The 23504-nt window shown below is 39.6% G+C and overlaps 1 protein-coding gene and 1 long non-coding RNA gene across 9 annotated transcripts in view; one reads left to right on the top strand and one right to left on the bottom strand.

Annotated features, from left to right (window-relative positions):
* The window catches only part of LOC111174453 (uncharacterized), a 60531-nt gene extending 45669 nt beyond the window's left edge, over positions 1-14862 (bottom strand). The window contains exon 1 of the long non-coding RNA XR_002644454.3: positions 14414-14862. This is a non-coding gene — a long non-coding RNA (uncharacterized LOC111174453). The remainder of the gene's footprint in view (positions 1-14413) is intronic.
* Positions 14354-23504, top strand: part of SETD2 (SET domain containing 2, histone lysine methyltransferase) — a 113557-nt gene continuing 104406 nt past the window's right edge. For 3 of the 8 annotated variants that reach the window (XM_089918069.1, XM_089918070.1, XM_089918072.1), the window contains exon 1: positions 14358-15143. In XM_089918069.1, the coding sequence (XP_089774195.1) occupies positions 15072-15143 (72 nt within the window). In that variant the 5' untranslated portion in view covers positions 14358-15071. Of the gene's footprint in view, positions 15144-23504 lie in introns of all 8 variants that reach the window. The other 5 variants (XR_016394474.1, XM_089918075.1, XM_089918074.1 and 2 more) reach the window with 4 other exon arrangements.

Below are 23504 nucleotides of genomic sequence, written 5' to 3'. Positions count from 1 at the left end.
GAGGCAGAAAAACGGATAAGTGACCTGGAAGGCAGAATGGTAGAATTCACTGCTGCGGAACAGAATAAAGAAAAAAGAATGAAAAGAAATGAAGACAGCCTAGGAGACCTCTGGGACATTTAACACAACAACATTCGCATTATAGGGGTCCCAGAAGGAAAAGAGAGAGGGAAAGGTGCTGAGAAAATATTTGAAGAGATTATAGTCGAAAACTTCCCTAACATGGGAAAGGAAAGAGCCACCCAAGTCCAGGAAGCGCAGAGAATCCCATACAGGATAAATCCAAGGAGAAACATGCTAAGACACACAGTAATCAAATTGGTAAAAATTAAAGACAAAGAAAAATTACTGAAAGCAGCAAGGGAAAAATAACAAATAACATAAAAGGGAACTCCCATAAGGTTAACAGCTGATTTCTCAGCAGAAACTCTACAAGCCAGAAGGGAGTGGCATGACATATTTAAAGTCATGAAAGGGAAGAACCTACAACCAATATTACTCTACCCGGCAAGGATCTCATTAAGATTCGCTGGAGAAATCAAAAGCTTTACAGACAGGCAAAAGCTAAGAGAATTCAGCACCACCAAACTGGCTCTACAACAAATGCTAAAGGAACTTCTCAATAAAACTGTCACTGTTTGCAGATGACATGAAACTACACATAGAGAATCCTAAAGATGCCACCAGAAAACCAGTAGAGCTAATCAATGAATTTGGTAAAGTTGCAGGATACAAAATGAATGCACAGAAATCTCTTGCATTCCTATACACTAATGATGAAAAATTTGAAAGAGAAATTAAGGAAACACTCCCATTTACCACTGCAACAAAAAGAATAAAATACCTAGGAATAAACCTACTAGGGAGACAAAAGACCTGTATGCAGAAAAGTATAAGACACGGATGAAAGAAATTAAAGATGATACCAACAGATGGAGAGATATACCATGTTCTTGGGTTAGAAGAATCAATACTATGAAAATGACTATACTACCCAAAGCAATCTACAGATTCAATGCAATCCCTATCAAAGTACCAGTGGCATTTTTTACAGAACTCAACAAAAAATCTTAAAATTTGTATGGAGACACAAAAGACCCCGAAGAGCCAAAGCAGTCTTGAGGGGAAAAAAACGGAGCTGGAGGAATCAGACTCCCTGACTTCACACTATACTACAAAGCTACAGTCATCAAGACAATATGGCACTGGCACAAAAACAGAAATACAGATCAATGGAACAGGATAGAAAGCCCAGAGATAAACCCACACACCTATGGTCAACTAATCTATGACAAAGGAGGCAAGGATATACAATGGAGAAAAAAACAGCCTCTTCAATAAGTGGTGCTGGGAAAACTGGACAGCTACATGTAAAAGAATGAAATTAGAACACTCCCTAACACCATACACAAAAATAAACTCAAAATGGATTAGAGACCTAAATGTCAGACAGGGCACTATAAAACTCTTAGAGGAAAACATAGGAAGAACACTCTTTGACATAAATCACAGCAAGATCTTTTTTGATCCACCTCCTAGAGTAATGGAGATAAAAACAAAAATAAACAAATGGGACCTAATGAAACTTAAAAGCTTTTACACAACAATGGAAACCATAAACAAGACGAAAAGACAGCCCTCAGAACGGGAGAAAATATTTGCAAATGAATCATCAGAGAAAGGATTAATCTCCAAAATATATAAACAGCTCATGCACCTCAATATTAAAAACACAAACAACCCAATCCAAAAATGGGCAGAAGACGTAAATAGACATTTCTCCAAAGAAGACATACAGATGGCCAAGAAGCCCATGAAAAGCTGCTCAACATCACTATTAGAGAAATGCAAATCAAAACTACAATGAGGTATCACCTCACACCAGTTAGAACAGGGATCATCAGAAAATCTACACAGAACAAATGCTGGAGAGGGTGTGGAGAAAAGGGAACCCTCTTGCACTGTTGGTGGGAATGTAAATTGATACAGCCACTATGGAGAACAGTATGGAGGTTCCTTAAAAAACTAAAAATAGAATTACCATATGACCCAGCAATCCCACTACTGGGCATATACCCAGAGAAAATCATAATTCAGAAAGACACATGCACCCCAATGTTCACTGCAGCACTATTTACAATAGCCAGGTCATGGAAGTAACCTAAATGCCCATCGACAGACGAACGGATAAAGAAGATGTGGTATATACATACAATGGGATATTACTCAGCCATAAAAAGGAACAAAACTGGGTCATTTGTAGAGATATGGATGCATCTAGAGACTGTCATACAGAGTGAAGTAAGTCAGAAAGAGAAAAACAAATATTGTATATTAATGCATATATGTGGAACCTAGAAAACGGTAGATGAACTGGTTTGCAGAGCAGAAATTGAGACACAGAAGTAGAGAACAAATGTATGGACACCAAGGCGGGAAAGCAATGGGGGTTGGGGCTTGAGGTGTGATGAATTGGGAGATTGGGATTGACATGTATACACTGATGTGTATAAAATGGATGACTAATAAGAAAAAAAAAACATTAAAAAAATTTACTCTCCTAATCTCTGGTTTTTTGTTTTTGGCCATGCCATGTGGGACCTTAGTTCTCCGACCAGGGATCGAACCCGATCCCCCTGCATTGGAAGCACAGAGTCTTAACCACTGGACCACCAGGGAAGTCCCTCTCTGTCTTTCAATTACTGTATTTAGATCATTTACATTTAATGTATCGATGTGTTCTGACTTAAGTCTGCCATTTTATTTCATTTTGTTTGTTCCTCCTGGTGTTTCCTTTTGTCTTCCTGTGTTAATTGAATGAATATATATATATATATATATATATTTTAGAATTGCATTCTGATTTATCTATAAGGTTTTGAGTATATCTCTTTGTATAGATTTTTTGGGAGGTACTCTAAGTATTACATTATACATACATTACTTATCACAGTCTACTGTTTTTAATATTCTACCAGTTCAAATAAAGTATAGAAAACTAACCTCTCTTTAAGTCCCTTTACCCTCCCCTATTTATAATTGTTTTAAATGTTTCTTCTATATACACTGCAAACCAAATCAGACAATGTTATATATATATATTTGTTTCAACTGTCAAACATAATTTAGAAAACTTGAGTGCAGGAAGTCTGTTGTATTTACTAATATTTTTGCTCTTTCTATTGTGCTTTCATTCTTCCTGATAGTCTACGTTTCCATCTTTCATCATTTCCTTTATATTTGAAGAATATTCTTCAGCAATTTTTATAGCAGATTTAGTGGTGACAATTCTTAGTTTTTTACGTTTTCTGTAGTTTTCTTTCATTCCTGAAGGATAATTTCACCATATGTAGAATGGAATTGACAGTTCTTTTCTTTTGGCAATTGAAAAATATTGTGCCACTTCCTTCTGACCACCATGGTTTTGATGAGAAATCTGCCATCCAAAAAATGTTCCCTATAGATGGTATTTCTCTTTCATTGCTTTCAGAAGTTTAAATATGATGTACCTTGGTATAGATTTCTTTGGGTCTATTCTGTCTATTCAACTTTTTCAATCTATAGGTTTATGTATTTTGACAAATTTGGAAATTTTCAGCCATCATATCTTTAAATACTTTTCAGCTCTACTCTCTTTCTCACTTCTTCTGAGACTCTGATTACACAAATGTAGATCTTCTGTTATAGTTCCACTGGTCCCTGAGGACCAGTTCATTTTTTTTTTTTTTTCGTCAGTCTGTTTTCTCTTTGTGGTTCAGACAGGATAGTTTTTATTGTTGTTTTTGGTCCTATCTTCAAGTTCACTGGTTATTTCCTCTATCTTCTCCATTCTGCTGTTGAGCTCATACATTTAGTTTAAAATTTCCATTTGGTTCTTTATATCTTCTATATTTTTGCTGAGACTTTCTATTTATTTCTTTCAAGTGTGTTCATAATTGCTTGTTGAAGCATTTTTATGACAGTTGCTTTAAAATCTCTGTCAGATAGTTCTGACATCTGATTTATCTTGGTGCCAGCATCTTTTAATTGAGGTATAGTTGATTTACAATGTTGATTTCTGCTGTACAACAAAGTGATTTAGTTATACATATATACATTCTTTCCGTTATGGTTTCTCTCAGGATACTGAATATAGTTCCTTGTGCTATATAGTAGGACCTTGTTTATCCATTCTATATGTAATAGTTTGCATCTGCTAACTCCGAACTCCCAGTCCATCCCTTCCCCACCCCTGTCCCCCTTGGCAACCACAAGTCTGTTCTCTATGTCTGTGAGTCTTTGTTTCGTAGATAGGTTCATTTGTGTCATATATTAGATTCCACATGTAAGTGATATATGATATGTCTTTCTCTTTCTGGTGTCAGCATCTTTTAAAATTGTATTTTGTCATTCAATTTGAAATTTTCCTGGTTCTTGGTGTATGATCAATGATTTTATTTTTAATTTTTTCAATATTCTAGGCTTAAAAAAATTATTTTGGCTGCGCTGGGTCTTCGTTGCTGTGTCTGGCTTTCTCTAATTGCGGTGATCAGGGGCTACTCTTCATTGTGGTGCATGGGCTTCTCATTGTGGTGGCTTCTCTTGTGAAGCGTGGGCTCTAGGAACGACGGCTTCAGTAGTTGCGGCCCATGGGTTCAGTAGTTTTGGCTCACAGGCTTTAGAGCACAGGCTCAGTAGTTGTGGCGCATGGGCCTAGTTGCTCCTCAGCATGTAGGATCTTCCCGGACCAGGGATCGAACCCACGTCCCCTGCACTGGCAGGTGGATTCTTAACCACTGTTCAGTCCCAATGAATCATTTTTTAAAAATGGTATCCTGGACATTTAGAGCATTATAAGACTCTGGATCTTCTGTAAACCTTCTATTTTAGAAGGACCACTCTGACACTAGGCCAGGTGGAATGGAGTGCCACCTCCTGACTGCCAGGTGGGGGTGAAATTTCAGGTTTCCCATTTCTCCTTCTTTCATACCCCAGAGGGGAGTGGTGCCTTGTTCCTGTTGGATGGAAGTGCAGATTTCTGGCCTCCCACTATGCCGGACAACTGATAACTGGTACAAGTATAAATCTGAAAAGTAACTGAGAGTGGGAAGCAATATTGCTTTTGAATTTCTTTGTTCATTCATTTGAACACTTTCTTTTCATGGCCTCCATGAGACCACACTCTCCTGTTTGTTGTTAACTTCACCTCTGTCCCTTTGCTGGCTTATCATTCTTTGACCTATAAGCACTAAGTTCTCAATGCTCAATCCTGAGCACTGCCCTTTTATCCGCTTTTTTCTCTAGCTGTATTTTTTCCCTAGGAAATCTTATGCAGTCCTATAGCTTTAAATATCAGTTGTATATTGAGGACTCCAAAATTTGTATTTCCTTATGAGAAATCCTCTAAATTCATGACTAGCATTTTGAACTACTCACTTGACATCTCCATTTGAAGTTTATCAGCATTCTCTGCCTTAATATGTTCAAAGCATAATTATTAATTCCATAACCCCTAAGCTATTTCTCCCAGTCTCGTGTCCACCAGTCATCCAGTTGTTGAGGTAAAAAATTTAGGATTCATCTTTGATTTCTTTTTTTTTCTCATACCCCACATCCAAAACATCAGCAATAGTATCAGACTAGTCTGCACCTTGTTTGGATATACTTACACAAGCATTTACATTAATATGCATATCTTGGTTTAAAGAAATAAACTCCAAATACTTTTTAAAATTGACATCCCTATAATTCAGTAGATACATACTTTGTTCTTCTAATTTCTTTTATTTATTTATTTTTTGCGGTACACGGGCCTCTCACTGTTGTGGCCTCTCCTGTTGCGGACCACAGGCTCCGGACGCGCAGGCTGAGCGGCCATGGCTCACGGGCCCAACCGCTCCACGGCATGCGGGATCTTCCCGGACTGGGGCACGAACCCGTGTCCCCTGCATCAGCAGGCGGGCTCTCAACCACTGTGCCACCAGGGAAGCCCTCTTCTAATTTCTTAATGGAGCTCTAAATATATACAAACATCTGTAGATCAATATTTATTTACTGGGGTATGGTGGTAGTAATTTTTCCTTATTTTTTCGCCCACTTCCTCCCCTTCAACTCCCAACTCAATATAACTTGACAAAATGACATATAAAGATATGCTCATATCTTTTATCACACTCACAAAATCAAATAAATATATTCATGTATATATACACATTTTTATTATGCCTAAAAGTCTTGCTTTTCCTATTCAACAAACCCCCAAACCTCATGAAAACTCCTCTAGAACACCAAGCATGGTGAAAATTCTTTTCAATGACAATATAATATTCCTTGGTATGGATATTCTATGAAGTATAAGTTCAGAAATGGAATTTGCTGTGTCAAAGGATGCACACACACAAAGTTTTTATTAAATAGTAAATAGATACAAATATTAATCATGCATAGGGTAGACAAAATAATAAAATATCTATGTACTTACCACCTAGTTTAAGAAATAGAACTTTACCTATTCTCTGAAAGCTTCTGAGTGCCTCCATGTGATCCTTTTACCCCTTTAGAAAAAAAATTATCCCGAATTCTTTACTTTTCCCTTTCCTTCTTGAGTTCTGCCATTTTTTTTCTTTTTGTTCCCTATGGGTCAGGTCCTGTGCAGGGACCCCGGATCTCTGATTCCAGTGGGTGATCCCCCTTGCCAGCCTGCCCGCTTGAGCTCTGTGGCCCTCAAATCCTGGAGTGGATGAATCCTAGCAGGAGTGGGAGAGCCCAGCTCTCATGAGCAGCCCAGCCCCAAGCTCTGCCATGTTTAATTCCCTGTACAATCTGTTGTTTAATTTTGACTTGTAAAACTTCATATAAAGGGAAAAATATATTCATTTATTCCTTTTTATCCTGCTCATTATGTTCCTGAGACTTAACCATTTTGATAGGTGTAGCTATGTTAACATCAGACAAAATAGAAATAAACAAAGCTCACTAAATAATGATAAAAAGTTCAGGGCCCTAGAACTTTGGAATTCTAAACATATATACACCTAATTACAAATCCTTAAAATAAGAAAAGCAAAATTTGACAAATTACAAGGAAAAATGAATATATTTACCACTATAGTGGAGATTTTAAAACACCTCAAAATAATGGATAGATCTTACAGACAAGAATCAGAAGATACGAGCAACATAATTAAGATTGAATTAACACACATTTGGTGTTGCACTATACAATTAGAGCATTCATATCCTTCTAATGCACATGTGGAATATTTATGAAAATTGACCACGTATAAGTTCAGGTAGTAATTCTCAACAAATTTCAAATGATTGATGTTATATAGGCCACATTCTATGAGCACTATGCAATTAAGTTAGAAGAAATTACTAACTAGGGGGGGAAAACACTTCTGAAGTTTCAAAAGGAGACTTGTAAATAACTCCATGGTTATTTAGTTCTAATAACATTGGTTATTTAGTTCTAATAACATTGGTTATTTAGTTCTAATAACTAATTAGAACTAAAGATCAATGAAATAACTAAATAACAAAATTGTATAATACAGCTAAAGTAATAACAAGGAAATTAAGAAATTTAAATGCTTATTTTACAGGGGGAAAAAAGACAAAATTAACAAATTATGTCAAACTTAAGAACTAAAGTAGAAGTAAAATAGTGAAGATGAAAATACAAAATTAATTAAAGAAATAAAAGATATACAGTGGAGAAGGTACACAAAGCCAAGAATTGGTTCTTCTAAAAGACTGTTGACCAATTTCTGGCAAATTGGGGAAAAAATATACAAATAATGAGAAGTGGGACAAAACTGTGGAAATTGCAGAGACTATAAAATTAACTGAAAAAATGAACAAGTTGATGCCAATAAATTTGAAAACTTCATTCAACTTGGACAACTTTCTAAGATAATATAAATTAGCAAACTGAGTAATGAGAAATAGAAAACCTATTTGGTCCTAGAACCATTAAAAAATGAATTATTGGTCAATTTTCCTTCAAAAAATAAAGGCAGGGAGGAAAGGATAGATGGATGGATGAACATACAGACCCAGACAGGCAAGGATAGGATGAGAAATTAAAATTATAAGCTTTCTCATTCTTAAATAAAGATGCAATGATCCCAAACAAAACACTATTAAAGCAAATCCAGCAATTTGTTTACAAGGTAAAAATCATGACCAAGTTGAATTTGTTTCAGGAATGAAAGTTTGGGCTCAATATTGCAAGTTTATTTCATGTAATTCACCATATTAACAAGTTATGATGGTGTGGTAGGCAGAATAATAGCTCCCCAAAGATGTCCACTCCCTATTCCCTGGAACCTGTGAATATATTACCTTAAGTGGCAGGGACTTCCACGTGATTGAATTACAGACCTTGTGGTGGGGAGATTATCCTGGATTACCTGGGCTCAATCTAATCACAAATCCTTAAAAATGGAAGAAGACAAAAAGAGTTGAACACAGAGACAAGGACAAGGTTTTAACATGCCTGTTGTTTGCTTTAAAAATGGAAGAAAGGGGCCATAAGCCAAGGAATGTGGCAGCCTCTACAAGATGGGAATGACCCTTACTCATTTTATAGCCAGCAAGAAAGTGGGACTATGGTCCTACAACTTAAGGAACTGAATTCTGCCAACAATCCAGAGGAGCAGGAAACAGATTTTCCTGTTGTTCTGCGCAGTCTTCTCATTGTCGTGGCTTCTCTTGTTGCAGTGCACGGGCTTTAGGCACTTGGGCTTCAGTAGTTGTGACTTGTGGGCTCTAGAGTGCAGGCTCAGCAGTTGTGGCACATGGGCTTAGCTGGTCCGTGGCAATGTGGGATCTTCCCAGGCGAGGACTCGAACCCGCGTCCCATGCATTGGCAGGCGGATTCTTAACCACTGCGCCACCAGGGAAGCCCTAGCCTGAAATCTTTTTCTATCCATTTACATGTTTCTGTGTTTTGTTTTTGGTTTTGTTTCACTATTTCTTTCTTTTTTCTACATATCTTGCTTTTTAAAAAAAATTTTTCTCCCTCCATTAATTTGGAAATGATACACTCTTTTAGTAGTTACCCAAGACATTTTAACTTGTACACTTAAAAGAGTAAAGCTTAAAGTTAATCAGTATGTTTACCCTCTTCCCAAACAGTACAAGGACCTTGGAAAACTTCATATCCAATCATCACCCCACCCACCCCACTTCCAAATTATGACTTTGTTATCCAGGATATTAGTTCTATCTTGCTTTACTTTATTAACAACACAAATTATGTATTATTATTACTTTCTATGGTAAATATTTTTTAGTTTTAACCACTTATTTACCAATTTCTTTGCTCATGATTCTTTCTTATATCAGGGATTATGTTCTATTAGTGACAAACTCCAGATTTTCTGCCTGAAGATGTCTTGAATCGGATAACCAAGTTCAAATCCTGGCGTTACCACTTCTTAGTCATGTGACTTAACCTTTGGGATTTTTGGTTTATTTTGTAAAGCAGAGATAATCTTGAGCAGTTTGATCCTCTGCTGGAAGGCAAGAAGCTCAGGAGATGAGTTCTCTGAAAGGGTGCCAAGATTCAAAATAAAACAGGACAAAAACAAACAAACACTATAATCATTTCCCTGAGTGCTTGATAATCTTGTAGGGAAGACAAGATTAACACATATTGCAAAAAAAATTACCTAATAACAATATTTCTATATACTTGAGGGCTAAAGTATGTGGTTCTTTCTTTTAAAAAATTTATTTAATTTATTAATTTTATTTATTTATTTATTTAGGCTGTGTTGGGTCTTTGCCGCTGTGCACGGGCTTTCTCTAGTTGCGGCGAGCGGGGGCTACTCTTCTTGCAGTGCGCAGGCAAGACTCACTGCAGTGGCTTCTCTTGTTGCAAAGCATGGGCTCTAGGCACACGGGCTTCAGTAGTTGTGGCTCGCAGGGCCAAGAGTTGTGGCTCACAGGCTCTAGAGCACAGGCGCACGGGCTTAGTTGCTCCATGGCATGGGGGATCTTCCCAAAGCAGGGATCGAACCCGTGTCCCCTGCATTGGCAGGTGGATTCTTAACCACTGTGCCACCAGGGAAGTCCCTGTGGTTCTTTTATGTCAGCACTTTCAAGCCCAGTGATATGGTTGGCTTGTAGGAACTTATGAAGGAGACTTATAGAAGCCTGTTAACTGCACAACAATCTAGTCCCAACAGAAAAATTCAAAGTGAACATTTTAAGAGCTTCTAAAAGAAAAAAAAAAGTAAAAAAAGTAGCAAAGTAATAAAACAAACTTAAAGAGTTGGGAAGATAGAGTTATGTAATGAAAGTCAGTTAACAAAGCAGTATGGAACAGAAAAGACAACTACAGAGTATAATACTATATATATAGGAAGGTTCTTGGCTTGATACAAATAATATATGTAATAGGGCTCAATGTAGGTCTTGTATTGTTTTCTATATTCTTAACTTGTGTTGAAATGTGCTAATTAAACATGAATAAAAATCAACTGTAATTACACCTCCCCAAGAAAGGTATTCCAGAGCCAAAGAGTGTGAAAGATTTGTGTAGAACAGTTAAAATAACCATTATTTTAAATGATGCTGTCTTTTTTTGGTATACTGATTAAATCTCAAATAACTTTCAATTCTGTTGAGTCTCATGTAGCTACATAAATTTATAAGGTATCTAATTTTTTACTGTATGGCTATTAATTTACATGTGCTAGGTACTTTCTCAGACATTATCCCATTTCATGGTCCCCAAATGCTGAGATGTTGGTTATATATATTTCTGTCCTACAGAAGAGTAAATACACATTTAAACCACTTTATCCAAGTCTTTCATTTGTAGAGTAACATACTTTATATTTTGAAAACCACCTTTCTCATTATATTTTTAATTAATGGAAAAGAATTAGTTTCAGTTACAACAGAATGACATATTGATCTATTAAAACTAAGCAGTAAATCAGCATTAAAAAACTGTATATAACAGCTTATAGACACCCAAATCACGTTTCTATTCTAATGCTAGGATGTACCTGTTTGTAATCATGACATAATGGTTAATGTGCAACTACAGTAACAGCCAATTTTGGTTTCCTAGAGACCAAATAAAGAAAAATACATTTTTGGAATATGTAACACAATTCCTCTATTCAAAAAACACTGGACTAGAAAAAAACAAACTGATGACAGGATCATTAACATCAGGGAATAGATTCAAGATAATATTTAAATAATCAAGGAAATTAATTAGGTGTCTCACAAACTGTTGTGATCTTCATAAACCTTGTACTGGCAAGCTTCAACTTTCAAACATTTGATCTTGATATAGCCCAGCCTTCTGTATATCATTCACGTATACTCCCCAACTGCCTCTCTGATATTAAATTCAACCTTTTATACGTGGGCAGACCATTATTAACCATAGGCTATGGCCATAAAGAATGGGCCTAATTCTGCCAACGTGAGGGTGTTTTTGTGGGAGCACATGGGTAGAGATATGGTTTCCCACATTGCCCTGCTCACACTGTCCTGCTCATGCTGCCCACATTGACTTTGTTGCCACTGTCAACCCTGTCCCCTCTTGGCAAAGCCAAGAACTTTGGGGCGTTGTAGGACTGAAGGCCTGGGGCTTGCATGCCCTTCCCACGTTGGCATTTCTTGAGGAATACAGTCTTCTGACAATCCTTAGGTCAGCGAAGGATTTGGTGAGGGAAGAATGGGACAGGAAGAGGCAAGGGTAAGTAGGTAGGGGCAGCTTCCCCACTCAGCCCCGGCTGTAGGTTCGAGGGGTAACAACTTTTTCTCTCTCTCTCTCCTAAAGCCTTAGCCAGATTCCCATTTGAAGCCAGCAGAGCTCTGACTGGGGCACAGTGAAAAGAGGCACCACAGAGCGGTACCTCAGACTACCTCCATGTTTTGATTTTATTGCTTCTGTGTTTTATCAGTCCTAAGAACTGTCTTGTCAACATATGACCTGAAAATTTTTGTTTACACATAGTAGTTTTGAAGTATGTGCTCAAGCAATCAACTGGTGCTCTCTCTTCCACCTTAATTATATTTTTTCTTTTCCCATCCAGGTACCAGGAGCATAACTGTGGGCAATATCTGATGTTTGGCCTTCCATTTCCCCTAAGGCAAGAGATGCCCTAGTCAACTTTGTTTCAGGGTCACTCCTGGCTATGTTTGGGTCCCCCTGAGATGGGGGTGCTCTGGGCCTACAGCAGTAGTAATGGCAGGAGCAATTATGAAAATTTCTATGGTTTTAGCACTGTAAGAATAGAATGCCTTTTATAATATGTTTTACTTTAAGGGTAAGAATAGAATGCCTTTTATAATATGTTTTACTTTAAGGCTTTTGACATTTTTCCTGCAAACATATTTGTAAAAGGTTTTATGTAAGAAAGTAGAAGATAGTCAATTATAGGCTAAAGACCAAATTATCCCACAGCTTTGATCAAGAGGCCAGGCCCAAGTATGTGTTCCAAGGATGCCTTCTCTTTGAATTTAAAATACGTGTACAGAGAACTCCTACTACAGAGATAGATGAGGCCATTAAATAGTACTCAATCTTCCAACAATCTTGCCTGTAAAAACTCGGTTCATTTATTTATGTTTGCGGCTTAGTATTTCCCACTGAATCCCATAGTTTGGCATGCTTATTGCATTGGGTTCTAACCAGGCTAATGCTCTCTTAAGACCAGGTATTATCAAGACCAGCTGCACCTCCTGAAAGAGAACTATTTACTTTGTTATTTAGGAAACAGGAAACTTGTAACTGACTGCTTTTTTCTCATTCACCTCAGTTTAGGTCCTTATCACCTCATACTTAAATTATTTTAGCCACCTCCACCTATAATTAAGGTAGCCCTTTCCTGTCTGTCTAATGTCAAGTGGCTCCCAATGGCCTATGTGGCATCTAAGGCACAGGGCTCCAATCTATTCTTTCAAAGCCTAAAACATAACACTTACTCAATGAGAGGTATTGTGCAAGCATGTTTTATACAATTTAGTTCAATAATCACAACACTCTGTGCAGTGGATAATACCTCTATTCTACAGATGAGGCACTGGAAGCATGAAAAGTAACCATGCCTAATGTCACAAAGTTAGAAAGTGGTGGGTTGGTATACAATGCCTCGTAGCTCTTAACCACTGTACTATAATGTCTGAGTGAGTGCTTGTTATTTACTGAAGGTTTTAAAGCTTTACAAATATTATCTCATTGGATCCTTACAACAGTGAGGTCCTGTCCACATTAATATTCTCATCTTACAATGAGAAAAAGCAGATAAATTAGGTAATATTCAGTTTGTAAAGAAGTGGCCATGGGAGACTTGAACCAAGGGAGTGAGACAGGCTCTGGACCTGCATGACATGCCTAAAAACCAACAAAAAAGCCAAAATAATCCCCAAGTGAGAAACAATGATGATAAAGCACTAACAGACAGTGACAACATACATATATGTGTGTTTACACACACACACACACACACACGATATAAAAAAGAGTTAGTAAAGGATGTCTAGTCTCTTATACTGTCGGTTGCTAAAACGGAATACCATAGACTGGGTGGCTATAAACTACAGAAATTTATTTCTCACAGTTTCGGAGGCTGAAAGTTGGAGATCAGGGTGCCAGAACGGCTGAGTTCTGGTGAGGACCTTCTTCTGGGTTGCACACTGTTTTCTCCTTGTATCCTCAGGGCAGACAAGGAGAGAACTCAATGGACTTTTATAAGGGCACTAATCCCATTATTCATGCAGGTTCCACTCTCATGACCTAATCACCTCGCAAACGTCCCACCTTCTAATACTATTATCTTGGGGGACAGAATCTCACATATAAATTTGTGGGATGGAGTACACATTCAGTCCATAACACATACCTCCATCCAATTGTTTGCTGGTAAAATCCGATTCAAAATTACATTGGAAATTTTTTAAAAACTACAAAAAAATCTGATCTTATGAACCTCCCTTAGAGTTTAGCTAATGGCTTTATGTATTCTTGTTTCTCCTTCCAAAAATAACAGACTCACAGCCCTTTCAAGTTATCCTACTTCATCTTACCATGTCATTTTTGCAGGAAAATGATTAATAACCATTTCTTAAAAGACATTTCCTCCAAGGCCTTTAAGAACCACCCAGAAGACGGGACCCGCAGCTCCCAGATGCTGGGATGGGGGCAGAATACGTACAGCTCCAGGTGAAGGTGTAGGTGGTGGAACGCAGCCCGGCGACAGGCGGACGGGGCCCAGCCGACCCAGCGGGGGCGGGAGGTAGGAAGGGGCGTCCCCAGAGCTCGGCTTTAGGGCGAATCCCCAGCCTAGCTCCGCTTCCGTACTTGCTGAGGGGACGAGATGAAGAGGCAACAGGGAGAAAAAGCGAGGAAAAATAAAGGAGAGAGGGGCGAGAGGCACGGGAGAAGCGGCGACCGCCTTACCTCAGAGCCCGCAGGTCCGGGGGAGGGGCCCTCGGCGCCGCTGCGGACTCCAGCGCTCCGGGAGGGCAGGTCTTCGAGAGCGGCGGAGCAGGCAGGCTAGTGTCCCGGCGGGCTCGGGCTGTTTCCCCGTCGTCGCCGGCAAACAACCCCGGGGCGCGCCGGGTCACGCCTCAGCGCCCCGCCGCCACAGCGGGCCCGAGGGAGGGTTCGCGGCGCAGCGGCTCTCGGCCGGGGCGGGCCAACGGCGCTCAGGCCTGGGGCTTATTGTTCCAGGAAGTCGCTGGCGAAGTCGGGCCGGGTCCGCGGGCTGCGCACAGCCCCTCCCGCTCCTCCCGCTCCTCCCGCTGCGGCCTGAGGACAACCGGCAGCTGCCGGCGCGCCGACTGGCGGCGGACTCGCGGCGGGTGCGTGTCTCTTTAAGGGGCCGGGCCTGTGCTGCAGAGGGGAGGGCGGGGTTAGCGTCGCTCCCGGTGTGAGTGTGTGGGGGAGAGAGCGGCGGGCGGGCGCCGGAGGGAGGGAGCGAGCGAGCGAGGAAGCGACGCGGGCCGACCCTGCCGCCGCCGCCGCCGCGGTCGGACCAGCGGCCTTCTCCCCTCCCCTCCCTCCCGTCGCCCTGCCGCGGGGAGGGGGCTCGCGTCGCCGTCTCCAGCCGCTCCCGATGAAGCAGCTGCCGCCGCAGCCGCCTCCGAAGATGGGGGATTTCTACGACCCCGAGCACCCGACCCCTGAGTAAGTATCAGCTCAGCGGCTTCCCGCTGCCCTCGGCCGCCTCAGCGCAAGCCGAGGGCGGCGCGTCCTGACGGGTTATGGCGCGGGGAGTAACGGGCCTGCGGTGGACTCGCGCAGGCGGCGTGGGGAGCAGGCCCGCAACGCCGCCACCGGCCCCTTGTCCGGGCCGCCGCGGGCCGGAGGTTGGGCCCGGCGTTGGCGCCGCTACTCGCGTCGCAGCGGCGGTTGGGCCGGGCCGGTGGGGGAGGGGCGGCGCGGCCTCTGCCGCCACCGCCGCGTCTGCACCGACCCGGCCGGCCCGAGGCTCGGCGGTCTCCTCCGGCTCCTCGCGGCCTGCGCGGACCGCGCTACAGACGAAGGGGCCGAGTCGGAGGAGCAGGCGGTGCCAGACTCGGCGAGAGGGCACCGGCGAGGGTAGGCCGCGAATCCCCGGGCTCGGGTGAAAGCCTGGCCCGTCGCCTGGCCTACCGGCGACGGCGGCTCCGACCGGAAGGGCCTAGCGTGCGTCTCTCGGCCCAAGGCGGCCGAGGGCCCCGCGCTGCACTCTAGGTTTTGATTTTTTTTCACCTGGAACGCGATCCTGGCCTGGTAGTGCTTCCGGCTTCATATTCTGCACCTTTGGCATTTCGGTTTTGTAATGGTGGTGAGGTTTGAGTGGCCCCAATGTTGAGGTGACACCGGGTTGGTTTTTCCGCCCGAAGGTGAAAGCATCCGCAGGGGCATGCGTTCTCTACTAGATTATGAGATTTGCACACTTTCGGACACTCTATTTCCTTGGTTGCAGCAATCTCTTACCCTGAACGGATGACTTTCTACTCCTTTTGAAGACTTTGTTAAAAAGCAAGAATCGTTTGAGGATTCTCTAAACAGACAGTGTTCTAGAAAACCGAAATATCGTTTTGCCCAACAGTATGTTTTCAGCCTAGGACATTTTTACATTTCTGTTGTGGGCTGTGTCTGCTACTGTATCTGATATCTCAAGAGAGCTTCCACTCCAGAGCCTGGATTCACTTCTTTTTCTGCATCCTCACAAGACTGTTGTTTTAAAAAGCTATCCTTAAACTCCATTTGCTGGTGTTGGTTGAAGTCTAGACCTACGAATATGACTCATTTCAAACTTAACAGTTGATAGGGATTTCAAATGAAATTCACTTTTATGACCAGAATGATTCCAAGAGATATGTTCTTTTGACACATTTTACCTTAGTTTTGGTGTGGCTCTTTATAGGCTTTTGGTTTGAGACTTGGAAAACCTCAAAAAAAAAAAAAAATTCTGTGTCATGATCCAATAAACGCTTATTGAGCACTTGTCCTGTCTAAAACAACATGCTAGCTCCTGAATGGGCTAAGTGGCTGCTTTCAGTTCCTTTTACCAGGTTGTTTGGTGAAGTCCAGAAGCTTTAAGTATCACATTCTTACACTTCTTGGGGGAAAACATAATTTTTCATACTACATGGGAAAATGGACTCAGAAGTGCATCTCTGATAGATGTGAATGTGGCGAGGAATCAAGAATGTTTTATTTTTTTATATAAGGTCTTGGAGTTTTTATTTTCACTGCTTTTTGGCAGTGGAGAATTCTAATTTCAAGCAGTGACTAAGTGCTAAAATACATGTGTGTATGTGTGTGTATTAACCTACTTGGAGTATGTAAAGAATTATAAAATGTTTTATTTCATAATACTCTAGGAATTGGAAGGGGTCTTGATAGGAGGCATCCTGAACGATATCCCCTGTTTGACAGATGCCGGAATTGAAGTCTAGATAAGTGAAGTGACAGCAAATCCTATGAGGTAGTATGTATAAACTAGTTAGGGTTTGTAATATTGGAGAGAGAAAAGCGGTATAGTGGAGGGTTAAAGAACTTGGATTTCACAGTCAGGCAGACCTGTGTTTGAACACTCGTTGAACCTTGAACAAGTGATTTGATCTCTCCAAGTCTGAGTTTTCTAATCTTTGAAATAGGTGTCATAATGGAAGCAACCTCATAGGGCTTTTGGGAGAATCAAATGAGAATAACATATGGAAAGCAGTTGGCCCAGAGCATGGCACGGGTAAGTGCTTCTAGCTGGGGTCATCAAGGAACACTTAAGAGGATTTTAAGTCAAGCATGAAAAGATTAGGTGGGCTGGAGAGGTGGTGCCATGGCTGCGGGGGAGGAATGACCAAGTGACCTTTTTAGACTTCAGATAGTTTGAAATGCTTCTTAGACACATGAAGAAATGAAGCATGAAACTTAAACTCAGTTTGATTGAAGGAACAGTTGGAACCTGATGTTCTGTGTTTGCCTTCTACGAAGTATTTAATCAGACACAGCTGTAAGACCTGGCTTTTCCTGTGGCATATAGGATTGTGTTTCAGGTGAAAGTGGCTGTAATCACCTGAGTATCTGTGTGTTAGGTGTCTGCTGTTGGGCAGGCCCCAGGCCAGGTGTTGAGGGCACTACAAATTAGATCCAGTCAGAGTCTTCAAGGAATTCTTCTAATGAGAGACACAGGCAAGTAGTTTACAATGATATAAGTGCTGTTTTTTAAATATATGCATGTTTACTTTGTGCCAAACATAGGCATACTAGAGGTGAGTGGTGTACGAAACAATTTTGCTTGTGTGGGCACCCCTCCTAGTGCGGGGTGAAAAACAATAAATAATAATGGAATGTTCAAAGATAAGTGCTTTGGAAAATGGAGCACGGTAAGGGGGATTCAGAATTTCTGGGGTAGATGTTGAAATTTAAAATGAGGTGAACTGGGTGAGCCTTCTTTAGAGTGATATTTAGGCAAAGACTTAAAAGGGAGAAAGTTAGCCTCGTTAACATTTGGGGAAAAAGCTTTCCAAGTAGAGGGAATAGTTTGTTCCAAGGTGCTGAGGCCGACCTAGTGAGTTCTGCTCAGTATGGCTAGAATGGAATGAACAAAAAAGTAATAGTACATTGTGTTGGGGTGGGGTACAGATTTCACAGGGCTTGGTAGAGGCTTTATAAGGACTTTGCCTGGAGTTTTCAACCAAGGAGTGACATGATCTTTCAGCTTCTGAAGGATCTCTCAGTTTGTAGGGGGGAACAACAGTAGAGGCAGGGAGACTTACAATTTTAAGAAAGTTAGAAATCTGGGAGGGAGATGCTGGTGACTTGTATCAAGGTGGTAACAGGAGATAGAAATGGTTGAATTCTGGATATATTTTGAAGATCAAACCAGTACGATTTGTTGATAGATCAGATGTGGCATGTAAGAGAGGAGTCAAGGATGATTCCAAGAGTTTTGGTCTGAGCAGTGAGAAAGATGGGGTTGCCGTCAACTAAGATAGGGATGACTGTGAGAAAAGCAGGTTTGGGGAATAGATTAGGAGTTCAGTTTTAGTTGTGGTAAGTTTGAGATGCCTGTTACACATTCTGGTTGAATTGATATCCAAGTCTGGAATTTAGGGGAAGGGTCTGGACTAGAGATAAACTTTGTAGTCATCAACTTGAGTAGTATTCAGAGCCACAAGACTGGATGAGATCACCAAGAGATCCAGTGTAGAAAGAGAGAAGGACCCAGGATTGGTCCTTTTTTAAACTGCAGTGTTAAGAGGATTGATATAGTGGGCAGTGTTAACATGGATGGCATCCATAAACTTAGGGGGAAAATTACCTCTTCACCAACGTCTAACTAGAAGTTGGCATTCCTTTTAATTATTAATGTAAACAGCAAACTACAGTACTATTAACAGTACCTGTGATTTTACTACTAGTACAAATCACAGATATTATGTTGTGATTATTGTAGATATCTCAAAATATTATTTATGTTCATCATTACATAGAAATTAAGTAAATAGATCCACCAGTAGATTGTTGAGAAGCATATATATACTACTGTATCATACATTTGAGTTTTTTATCCCCAAGGTAATTGGTCTCCTCTGTTTATTTCATATATTTAAAAATACTAAGCTGAGAAGGAATTTGCAGGCTTCATCAGACTGCAGAATGGTCCAAGGCACAAAAAATGTTAAACCCTTGAGCTCTGGATCCTAATTCCTGGTTTAGAATCTCACCTCTTTTACTTAATAGCATTATGAACCTGGGCAAATTTTGTAATGACTCTGTGCCTTAGTGTCCTTATATGTAAAGTCAGGATCATAACAGTATTTTCTACAGAGGGTTTTATGAGGATTTAAGAATTAGGACAGTGTTAACTCTTTTATTATTAGTATTGGATGGAAAGATGCAGCTAGAAAGAACAGTACTTTACAAGGCACCATGATATGAAAAGCATGGTGAATTTGGCAAAAATAAAGTTTATTAACTGGGAAAAATACTTCAGCATGTCAAATAAAATATAAAGCAGTGAGGATAGTCGTGTTCTCATAAAATTCTCATAATTCATCTAAGTTACAATGGGGATAGAGATGCCATAGGGAGCTAACTGAAAGAATAACGTGGTCACCACATTCCACATATGGTCTGGACCTTTAGTAGCTTTGCAGGCAGTACATAATTCAGTTTTTGTTGTTTTATAAGAGAGAAATAGCTTTGTAGTGATTGAGGTATGTTCTACGGGCCAGGGTACAGTCTTCGGTAGGTACATGGGAGGCCAAAATATTACTTGGAGGCTTTCCTGGTGATCACAGAAAGCCTGGTGGAACTATCCTAGTACTTAGGGTAGAGTATACCTCTCCAGAATTCATGTCCCTCTTTGCTCTTGCCTTATCTAGATTTCAGGCCCACCATTCTTCTACTGACACACTATGTCTTTAGAAAGGTATCAAGCAACTGTTGATACAGTTGTGTTTTCCTAAGAAATGTTCAAACTGCCAAGACATATCAATCATACTTTTCTAGTGTTAGTGGGACTTTTGTGTTTCAAATCTTCTCTGCCACTTTTCACTGTAGTGATTAATTGATTTAATCTATTCCCCTTTAAATTGAAATGCATTATGATTTACTCTTTAACAGATATTTATAATTATTTTTCTTAACCCTGATATTTAGTGTTGTTCTATGAGCATTGTCAGTTTTTTCAGAGAAGCTATAATAGTCATATGCTAGAATCAAAAGTTGACTAGCTTCATCATTTCTGTTAATTTTTCCAGGATAGTATAGAGCATCTTATTTTGTAATGCATTAAGGGCCATTATTGTAAGACCCTGAGAGATGTTTCATATTAGAAACTGAAACATTTACACCTAGCGTAACTGAAAGTCAGGTTTAGAATTCTTCCTTTCCCTTTCTGAGAGAGATCCACTCTCTAGAGGGAAGGAATCTTTTATTTTGAAAAAAAATTCAAACTTGCAGGGAAATTTTAAGAATAGTATAGTGAACTCCCATATTTTCACCTAGATTGACCAGTAGTTGAAATTTCACCACATTTGCTTTATCTTTCTATATTAAAACATATAAACCTGTGTTTGTTTATTTTTGGCTGAACCATTTGAGAGTAAGGTGTAGGCACCATCACCCTTCACTGCTGAATAGTTCATAGTATTACCTAAGAATAAGCATTCTCTTAGATAACCAACGTGCAGTGATTAAATTCAGGCAATTTAACATTTATAATATTACACCTGATATATGTTCATACTTAAAGTGTGCCTGTTATCCCAATAGTGTCCTCTTTTTTCAGTCTGGGATTACACATTGGATTTAATTGTCATGTCTCTTAGTCTTCTTTATTCTGAGGATAGAGCTTTAAATTCAAGGTTTGAAGGCACTTTACTACTATTATCTCTTTGTACTAACCATCAGTGTGATATTTTGAAAACAATAACAATGTCTGGTAATAGTTTTGAAATGGCTTCTTTTTTTATTTTTATTTATTTATTTTTTTGGCCACGCCGAGCGGCATGCTGGATCTTAGTTCCCTGACCAGGGTTCGAACCTGTGCCCCCTGCATGGAAGCGCAGGGTCTTAACCACTGGACCATGAGGGAAGCCCTGAAATGGTTTCTTTTTTTAATTACCAAAACAATAAATGCTTATTGCGAAAGGGTAAGATAATACAGATGTTTATAGAGGAAAAGGTAAAAATCCACCTTTAGCATCTCTTTCTGGCTCCATCTCTTCAAATCCCACATTCAAGAGGTAACCACTACTGACAATTTAGTGTATACCTTTCCAGACCTTTTGTTTTTGTCTACTACACATATTGTATCATCTACATACTTGCGTTTACGTGTAAGATGTGCTTATCTTTTTTTAACAGGGAATATTCTATACTGTGGATGTCCTATGTTAAGTTGCTTTGTTTTCTTACCATGTTAAGGAGTTTAAAAGGGCCTTAGGATATGTGCTGTGTGGAAAGTGTCTCCTCCCAAGTATATCTGGTAGTTTATGATGGTGTTTTGGGATCCTCTTTAGAGTTTGATTCCTATATTTCTCTCTTTTTTAAAATTTTATTTTTTTGTCCATGCTTAATTCTGTTTGTCCTGTCTGGTGCTGATGGATTAAATAGCTTTTATTCCTGCCCTTTGATTAGTTGGTTGCTTATTTTAAAAACTCAAGGTATTTAAGTATAGTCTCTTGAAAATGGTTGATTTGAAGCTAGCCAACAAACTAGCCAACTGAAAATTCAATAGGTTTGGGTTTTTTTTCATAATGGGAATTATATTTGGAAGTGTACTTTCATGGATTCAAATGAGAGGCAATTTTTGTCATTCTTGGTTACCATACACTAATCAGGTGTTGTATTTGAGTCCCTTAGCTTTAGAATTAATGTATAATGTCCTTTATGTTTAATTTGGTAGTTTTTTTTTTTTTAATCAAGCTCGATGGTTGCTTCAATATCTTTTCCAGCTGAGCAAATACTTTGGTCATTTAGATGGAGGTTTAAAGTTAGTGTGAAATCCTAAAGATGCTTTTTATTTTAGAATGCCTTTTCTGTCTGATGCTAACGTCTCACAAGTGAAAATATCCTTAAAATGGTGTGGGTATTGATAGGAATTTGATCGTGCTGGCAGGCTGCTACCAGGTCTGCTTATTGGGAGCACTGCTGTGAGCTTGTAAGAACCTGGAGCAAGTGGTGGTTTCTGACTGTAGCTCTTCCTGCTGCCCACTTCCTGCCAAGTACAGTTAGACTCTCTTTGGGGAGGGCTGTATAGTAATCACCAATATTTGCTTCATGATTAGCTCTTTGGAGACTCATGGACTAACTTGTATTTTGAGTCTTTTGTGTGATATTTTGCTTCTTGGTGGATAGTTGTTAATTACATATGCTCTACTTTAGTAGGCAGAAGGTGCCATGTTTAAGATTTCTCTGAATTTTGTATGAATGTAAATTAGAGCTAACATTTTGCATAAATTGTATAGATGGATGCAAAAACCTTTTCTTGGAAGTCCATTTTTCTGAACCTGAGCACACAGACTTTCTAAAATTGCCTGGTTAAATATATAGCTCTTCCATTAATTTCTCAATTCTAGTATCTATATCACCTCTAAAACATAAGCTACACATTTTATGGTACTGCTTCTGTGCTGAAAATTTAGTTAAGGATTGTCTATAGTAAACAGTTGAATTTTGTTGAGGTACAATAAAACATTTTGTTAGAAATATGTGAAAATGTACTACTAAAGTTTTCCTCAAGGTCACCATCATAGGTATCTTATTTAAGCTTAAGTTTACTGTATCCATTAAAAAGTTTAAAAATCTGTTATGGGTGTATTATTATTTAGGAAACCAATTGTATAAATTATGAGAAATATAGTATGGAGTTTTCTTGGCAGATTAACAGCAGTTTGACGAATTAATGTTAATAACTACATAGTAACAAATTGAAACAGTGGTAGTTGAGTATAAAACAAGTATTTCCCCAGTTATAGAATGCTCACGTGTGTTATAGAGAGACAGTGAGACTACCAAAAAATACTTGGTGCTCACCTTTCTTTGACTCCTTTTCTTTATTACTAGAGAAGATACTGATAGTGTCAGAGGATATGAAATTGGAGCAGGAGTTGGAACCAATGATAGGACGTTTTTTTCAGTTGTACATATGCTAGCTGCAAAATTTGTTAGCTGTGTGCTTTTGTGAAATGTACTCATTGCTTAAGTATTTTCATTATTATTTTTTTCCATATAAGTATTTTAAAAGATGTATTTGTATACATGTGTATTTTTATAATTCTCCAACTTTTAAGATACTTTGGGTGGTTACTAATACACAGCATCAAGAAAGACTAACATTTCATTGGAGCCTGTCTGTCTTAGCATTCATCCGTTCTCTTGCATGATCTAGACTTGTTGGTTCTGTTGCTAGGACCTAAGGGATTTTGTAGTTCTATGTACCAGAAAATCCAAGGACCATGATGAATATGTTTTAGAGAGAGACTTATTCTTTTAAATGGAGGAATCCCAGTGACTAGCAGCTGGGAGCATAGTAGTATGTGCTTAG

Source organism: Delphinapterus leucas, chromosome 10, assembly GCF_059928025.1.
Source record: "Delphinapterus leucas isolate spDelLeu-1000000601 "Yukka" chromosome 10, BTC_Dleu_Yukka2, whole genome shotgun sequence".
In the NCBI taxonomy this organism is placed as follows: Eukaryota; Metazoa; Chordata; class Mammalia; order Artiodactyla; family Monodontidae; genus Delphinapterus; species Delphinapterus leucas.
Note: the sequence above shows the minus strand (reverse complement) of the source record. Positions and strands in the feature narration are given on the sequence as shown.